Below are 8,595 nucleotides of genomic sequence, written 5' to 3' on the forward strand. Positions count from 1 at the left end.
GGCCAGTGCTGGTGACATATTAACGGCATTTGTGCTGGTGACGTGTAGAAGGCCTTTCTGCCAGTGACATATAAAGGGTACCTGTGCCAATGATGTGTAAAAAGGCACCTGTGCTAGTGACATGCAAAAGGTACCATGCTGGTGACACGTATAAAGCACTCAGTACACTTTGTGGAGTGGTTGGTGTTAGGAAGGGCATCCAGCCATAGAAACCAAGCCAAAACAGCCTGGAGCAGCTCTCCAGCTTACCATCTCCATTCAAATCATCTCATCCATGCCAGCATGGAAAACGAATGTTAAATGATGATGGGACCAACAAAAAGGATTGTGTAGTTGAAAACGTTACGGAGGGTGAAGAAGTATTTGTGTTGTTCGAATTGAGAGAGACTGTGCTGATGTAGTTATACTGTCTTGTATAGCTTTGGTGTGAGTCCATTGAACTGGAAGATTTTGGATTTCAGTGTGACCAACAATCAAGTTTGTGTAGATGAGACCTATTCTTGTTCTCAGAGTGAGCTTAATGATCTATTGCTTGAACGTATCAAAAAAGGAGAAGCAGTTGAAGGTTAAGGGTTAGGGTTCCACAGTTTCTTGCTGAACAACCTGCACAGAGGATTTGTTTATAGTGGGCCAAATGTTCGTACTGTGCATTATCTCATTCCCTCTGTCACATCAACATTGCTTGCAGAAGTGCATGTTGTGCCACACATCAGATATCAGAGTGATTGCAGAGCAATGTGAGATGAAGTACTTTATTTAAGAACAGATTGCACCACCCACCCAGTTCAGGAATTGAAACCACAATCTCGTGATCATGAATGCAGCACCCTCACCACTAAGCCAGACACCCTCATAAATAGTGGTAGATTACAGAATCAATAGTGTCTAACTATCTTGTGGTATTTGATTTTATCCATTTATAGTCTAAGGTGGCATATATGATTATCTTTGATTATTAAAAAAAATTTTTTTTTTTTTAGTCTGTAATATAGAACACATCTAAAAGAAATTATTTATTTTGGGATTAATTTTTAAACTATGTACAGACTATATAAGACAACTATGGTAATCCTGTGTTATTGGAAAACCTAAATGAATGCAATTGACATCAAATATTTGCAGCACAGCAGCAAAGCAAAATGATTGAAGCTTTTTCATCAGTTCTACTGCCATCCTATTATATATACATGTGTGTGTGCTTATGCATTTACACAAAAGCTGCAACTACCCAGCATTTCTTAGATTGATAACTAACTCTAATGATTAAAAAGTTTTCTTTTTTTTTTTCTTTCCTTTCATTCCATGTTTAGCAATTGATCTCTCTACCAATCTGAGATTCTTCAATGTTTGATGGTGAAATTGTAGACAAAAACAAACTAAATAGTAAAACTTAAAAACGTTGATTATAATGCTTCTCTCTAAACAATATTTTCAAGTTAATCTTGTGCCAGGAGTTAATATGTGCCGGTTATTTCCACTGTCTACTGTCATATACAATTGATCGTGATGCAAACACTTTAGTCTCAGAGTACAAACTGACTACTTTAAGAGACTGGCTTTGATGTTACTTCACAGACATGGAAAGAAAAAAAAGAAAAAGAAAAACAGGAAACACAAAAAAAAAAAAAAAAAAAAAAAAAAAAAACCTGACATGAAATTGTAGTCTCTTGGAATGAGATTTGTTGGATGTCTGCTCTACACTCATTTTCAGAGCCATTGCTGTTGCTTCTGCTCCTATGACATGATTCCTATTCTTTTGGGGAAAACCATATTTATTTGTTTGTTTATTTATTTATTGTCTCCTAATGTCACTGGCAGCATTATTTTCTGTCTGTCTGTGTTTGACTTTCAGGAAGTTAAAAGTTATTCTTCACTTCAGTCTGGGCATTGTTTGGTTTTTCTTTCTCTTTCTTTTTTTTTTTCTTCTTTTTTTTTTTTCTTTCTAATCATGTAGTTTGGAAGGGAAGAATGGTGTCCATGACTCTCTGCAAGGCTTCTGAGGCTGGCAGAAGCAAGGAAAGAAATTGCCCTAAAACCAAAGTCATGGCCCCAAAATCTTGCAGTAGAGTCAACTCACATTTAAGGTACCCAAGGTTAAACCTAGCAACAGATTATGTCTACATTCATATAAGCCCTGGCAGGATCGGAACCCAGAATGCAAATTGATGGAACAAATACCACATGGCATCAAGTCTCGTGTTCTTGTAGTTCTGTTAATCTATTGTCTTGGATTGGTTTATTTTTATTGACTGCAAAAGAGGAAAGGCGAAGTTGACTTCAGAAGGATTTGGACCCAGAACATTGTCAGAACAAATACCATGAGGCTTAATATTTGATGATCATAATGACTCTCCTAACTCACTGTTGGCTGTGTACAATATGTTGCTGTCAGGACTTAATAGAAAAATAGGGGGCAAAAAAAAAAAGAAAAAAGAAATCTTATATTTATTACCAAACTCTAAACTCACTGGGTTAATAATAATAATAATAATAATAATAATAATAATAATAATAATAATAATATATAAAAAGATGAGTTCTTAACTTTTGTATACGATTGCCAAATTCCATCACTAAGGTAAACATAGCTGACGTAATCCATCACTACGGCCAACTCAATAACAGAAAGCGCAACTCGAAAGTAACTTATTTATTGGTCCTTTGAACAATGACAATATTTCGACATCTCGTGTGTCTTCAATTGGTCTGGTTCAAAATAAAATAAATGTCAGTCTAATTCATTTTTAGTTTATAGAGAGGACTGATAAACTCAGCAGAAATGTAATATATAGAAAGATGAGTTCTTAACTTTTGTATACGATTGCCAAATTCCATCACTAAGGTAAACATAACAGAAAGCGCTGCACTTTCTGTTACTGAGTTGGCCGTAGTGATGTATTACGTCAGCTATGTTTACCTTGGTGATGGAATTTGGCAATCGTATACAAAAGTTAAGAACTCATCTTTCTATATATTACATTTCTGCTGAGTTTATCAGTCCTCTCTATAAACTAATAATAATAATAATAATAATAATGATATGAATGGAAGGTGATAAAATTTCAGAAACGTGATGTTGTGATGGAAAAAGGATTAAAAACAAAACAGTGTCTCACATTACATTTCAATGTATTTGAGTTCTTTTGGTTGAAAGACAAGTATGGAAATGTCAGCGATTTTTACAGATGTGTCAAAATTTAGCAAATCACAGCAAACTGATATCATAGTCAGTAATGATATGATGGGAAATGAATTTTTTAAAAATGTGAAAAAAAACCCCCCAAAAAAACGTTATAACTACAGTTGATTTATTTATTTTTTTTTTAATTTTTAATTTTTTTTTTACCTCTCCAGTGTATAATATAGTGAAACAAGAAATTTACATGCTTCTAATTTTAAATGCTTTGAGGAATGACAATATCACAGTACTAAGTCTTTTGTAGCCATATTTCACCACATGCGCATGTGCATGTGTGTGTATGTGTTTGTCTTTGTCTTCCCACTGCTTGACAACCGGTGTTGGTTTGTCTGTGTCCCCTGTAACACAGTAATTCAGCAAAAGAGACTAATAGAATGAGTTCAGCACTTAAAAAAAAAAAAAATCTTAAGTGCTGGGGTTAATCTGTTTGACTAAAACCTTTCAGAGCAGTGCCCCAGCATGGCCACAGCCTGAAGAATGAAACAAGTGAAAGATAAAAGGTACATAAAATTATGATTATAGGCTTTGTGATATAGGCTTTGTGATATAGGCTCTGAACTTTGCCCATCCTAATCCTATTCTTTCAGCTACACTCTTGGAACATCCATCTCCACTACTAACTTGTTCACCTAGATAACAGACGCTATCTACTACCTCTAACTTGCCCCCTGGCAGTTGATGGAGTCTATTTTCTGCCCACTTTTAGCATTTATTGTACCTGTCCATCTTCTGCATATAAAAGCTAGTTTCCTTATTTATATATTTGTGTGTGTGTTAGGTACCTATAACTTAGAGGTTAGAGGCTCAGCCAAAAGAATCGATAGAATAGGTACCATACTTAAAATAAATACTGGAGTCAGTTTGTTCAACTAAACCCTTCAAGGCGGTACTCCAGTATGGCTGCAGTCCAATGACTGAAAAAAGTAAATGATAAAAGTTAAATGATAATATATTATACACATAATGCATTATATAATATACAAATATATTTATGCAGAGACACACACACACACACACACACACAATGTATTATATATTATATATAATATGAGAGAAACAATAGAAAAAAAAATCAAAGTTGTGTCTAGATCAATGAGAAACTGTTGTTTCCTAGAGAAAAAGTATTTTCTCTTTTATCATTCTACTATTTGCTTTAATACTCCATCAAACATGAATGTCTCTTTGGTTTCTTTAGTTTTAGAACTGTCCAACACCTACTCATGTGGAAAGATATTTGTAAAGACCTATTATATTTTTTTTTAGAGTTGTATGTGATAATAACTAAGTCGGTGAATGCATTTGTAATTAATGATTCTAGTTTGGTGCCTTGCTATTTTGGTCGGGGGTGGGCTGTACCAAGTCGATGAAGTAAACAAGTGCCAGCAATACACTAGGATCAGTTCAATGTCCTATAGAGATATAGTCCTCTAAAAACGTACTTTTCTGAGAGAGATATGGTTACCCAAAGAAATTCCTATAAACGGAGAAAAAAATATTTGTTGCTTATAAAGCATGTACACACAAACACACACACACAAACACACACACATATTCAGTATAAACTACATAAGCTGTACTGATGTAATTTATGGACAAGCAAAGAGTGTAGTGGAATTACAGGTAGATTAACAGAGGAAGTAAGCTTCATGTGTGACAGATGCACTGGAGCAACGGGTACATGAGCTTACTGGAAATAGACCCTTCAGATTTGAAGGGGGATAAATTCTATCAAGCTTAGCCCTTTAGCATTCAGATTACTGTCAAATGTACTGCTTATATATTCACATTATTTTGAATTACTTATGCATTGTCTTGCAGCTTTAAGATTTCAATGTTATGACTCATTACTGTACGAATGACATTGTAAGGTAGGTGTAAGAGATTAGATCTGTCTAGTGTGAACATAAAACTGGAAGAATATTTGGGCTGGATATGGCTGATTTAAATATCCTTTCTACTGTAGGCACAAGGCTTGAAATTTTGGAGGAGGGGCTAAGTCAATCACATTGACCCCAGTACTTGACTGGTACTTAATTTATCAACCTCGAAAGGATGAAAGGCTGATTTAAATATTAAGGAGTTAAATGCTTAAAACACGTGTATGTGTGTGCATTTGTAGATGTAGGTATGGTTGTATAGTAGAAACTGCATCAAAGCAGACATTGGAGCATCATGCAGTCTTTGGAACCCAAAAGATCTTCTCAAACCTTCCAACCCATGTTAGCATGTAAGACGGACATTAAAAGATGATGATTGTATGGGTGTGCGTGTGTGTGTGTGTACATTGTTTTCAGTTATTTCTTTGTCAGTTAACAGTGAGAAATAACAGTTGTCTATTTCTGTACATTGTCTGTCAGACAGACATGGTGAGTGTAAATGGTTAATTATGTCCATAGTCTTCGTTTTCATAATTTCAAATTGCATTTTTCAACTCATACAAAGTTATCTGCCTTCAATGTAAACAGACAAGTACGAGTGGCTGCAGACAAAACCACTTTGATTAGATATCAGTGCAGACTGTTAGATTGTTAACGAGCAGACAGGAGAAAAATGTTCTTCATTTCTGTTTTGATGAGATGGGTTTTATAAGTGTTTAATTTCTCCAATTGTGTCATTGATTGTATTCTACATACATGAGTGTATTGATGACTAGTGTGTATGTGTATATATGCATATACATACATACATGCATACATGCATGCACACACATGCATAATCAATACCTGTAGGTTTTTAAGTGTGTTAAGGTAATCATTATTGATTTTTTTTTTATATATTTCTATTTTTCCCTGGCACAAGGCCATAAATTTGTAAACAAGAAGTTAGAAATAAGCCAAATCAACCCTAGGACATTCTCAGTACTTATTTTATCAAAAATTTCATTGTGATTTGAAACTGGTATATTGTGGGGCAAAAAAAAAAAATATTATTATTTGGTTTGATTCTTTATTTTTCTCTATATATTTGTGTTTTATTTAACTGTTAGGTAGAGGTCAGCAGTTTAAGAAGTTAGCTTTGCAACCATGTATTTTCAGGCTTGGTTCTGCTATGCGGCACCAAAGGTAAAAAAATGTGTGCATGTATATATACGTACATACATACAAAGGGAAAGAAAGTGAAAGCAAAGAAAGCTTCTGACAAAGCGGAAAGTTTTATAAAAATCTTTATATTTCAGGTGCAGAGGCCCATCTTCAGAAGGAAACAGTCTGGGAAATGTGTAACTGGACATTGTCAGAAGCTTTCTTATTTTCACTTTTCTTTCCCTTCTTCAGTACTACAATGCTTCAAGCAAACTACAACACCCTTATATATATATTTGTAGTGAGGGCACATGACCTTGTGGTTAGGGAGTTGCACTCATGACCTAACGATTGTGATTTCAATTCCTAGACTGGGTGGTGTGTTATGTTCTTGAGCAAAACACATCATCTTGCATTGCTCTACAATCATTTTGGCACTTGACATGTGGTTCACTGTGCACCTGTTAAGACAGTGTTGATTTGGAGAGAGTGAGCTAATGTGTGGCACATACATTTGATCACTATAAACAAATCGTTTGTGCAGGTCATTCAACAAATGCTGAATACTAATTCATCATCTCCAATGGGAGAGTCCATCACACACACACACACACACACACACACACACACACACATGATTCAAATGTACAGAAAACAAAAGTCAAAGGCAGGTTAGGGAACCACAAACATGTGTATTAGTTTGACGCTTGGGAATAATGGAAAAGTCTTTGATGTTTCGCAGAAAGGGATGAGCGGAAAAACGAGAGAGAGAGACAGAGAGACAGAGAAATGTGTCAGGATTAACAGTTTAACATGACATGACTGGAAGAAAGAAATGTATGTGTGTATGCACATACACACACGCACACACTCTTCATTTATTTTATATGCATATATTTGACTTGTGTTCTTTTTTTCCCCCCCAGTTTTCCATATTTGTTGGAGTAATATTTTTCCTGGAACTCATTGGTGGCATTCTTGGATTTGTTTATAAAGACTGGGTAAGTCCAATGGATTTATTTTCTTATGTTAAAGCCAGTTCTCATGACTTTAAACATTTTCTGTAATATCATGCTTATTTAATTGATCCATGTTCTTTATGGCAATACACTGCTTGAAACCCAAATGGATGTAAACGTGGCTGTGAGGTTAAAGCGGTTTTCTTTGCAACCTTATGGTTTTGGGTTCTGTCCTACAGTATGGCACTTTGGGACAGTGCCTATTCAATACCATGTGCGAGGACTCTAATTTAATGGTTGGAAACTGTGCAAAAACCTGTCATCGTTGTAAACCCAATTTCCCATGCTTGTGTGGGTTAAACATGTTTTCTTCAGCACAGGTTTTTGTCTCTTGTCCCAGTCATTTGGTATCTCCATTATGAGATTTAGTATCATGAGATTCACTTTCATTATTCCTCAGACTTTTCCTTGTCACCCTTCTCTTGGTTCTCTTGACTCTTCTTGAGCCAACTGTCATCTTTCATGTACATCACATGTCTGTACCATCTCTTTTTTTTTTTTTTTAAATTTTAATCTCTTGTATATTGCTCTTTTGATTCCTTTCATCCCCTGTTTCTCTCTTCGTTCATTTGTGGTCTGTTATTCATTCACACTAATATTATGTATCCAGTGGATTATGCCTTATTTCTTTCTGGCTTTTGCATTGCTGCATTCAGTGCCCATTGTTTCTTTGTCATGCAATATAGTACTTCATACACAGGCATCATATAATCTCTTCACTTGCAGAGATAGTTCTTTTATTGCCAAAAAAGAGAATTGCTTTCTGATCTTTCTCCACCAATTCTTACTCTGGCTATTCTTCTCCCAGAATACTCACCAATTAGATCAGGGTTTCTCGACCATTTTTTATCCATGGAACCCCTTTGATTACTATTTTATTCTGTGGACCCTGTAGCCATTCGATGTTTAAAAGCTAGTCTTATAGAAACTTCTTTCAAAATTCCTATATTGTTTTTCACACATTAACTTGTGGAGGTTGAACTATGTAAAACATTAGGGAAAGAAACCCAACTGTTTCTTGCAATCATCATCATCATCGTTAGGTTTTTTTTTGATAATGAAACAGACCTTATTGGACAGGTTTTTATCGAAAACTCTTGCAGATGAAAGTGAGGAAAGTGTGGCAAAAAGGGCAAAAATCAGCGAATAAGATTCACTTATTCAGTTCAGCCTCTCTCCCCCACCTCTGCCAGCATCCTCAAAGTCATTTGATTTCCTAGGTAAATGCTGTACATTATATTTAATAAAACTAGTTTATTGCAGTACATTCTATTGTATTGTTTTTTTTACACAATATTTGTTATTTATTAATACATTTGTCTTACTTAAAAACACATTAAAAAAAAAATTTAAAAAA

General features: G+C 35.0%; 1 protein-coding gene across 1 annotated transcript in view; it reads left to right on the forward strand.

Annotated features, from left to right (window-relative positions):
* The window catches only part of LOC106882252 (tetraspanin-5), a 159,292-nt gene that overhangs the window by 92,724 nt on the left and 57,973 nt on the right, over positions 1 to 8,595 (forward strand). Inside the window, exon 3 of the mRNA XM_052967959.1 lies at positions 7,146 to 7,220. Coding sequence (XP_052823919.1) covers positions 7,146 to 7,220 — 75 coding nt within the window. The remainder of the gene's footprint in view (positions 1 to 7,145; positions 7,221 to 8,595) is intronic.

This window comes from Octopus bimaculoides, chromosome 5, assembly GCF_001194135.2.
Source record: "Octopus bimaculoides isolate UCB-OBI-ISO-001 chromosome 5, ASM119413v2, whole genome shotgun sequence".
NCBI lineage: Eukaryota > Metazoa > Mollusca > Cephalopoda > Octopoda > Octopodidae > Octopus > Octopus bimaculoides.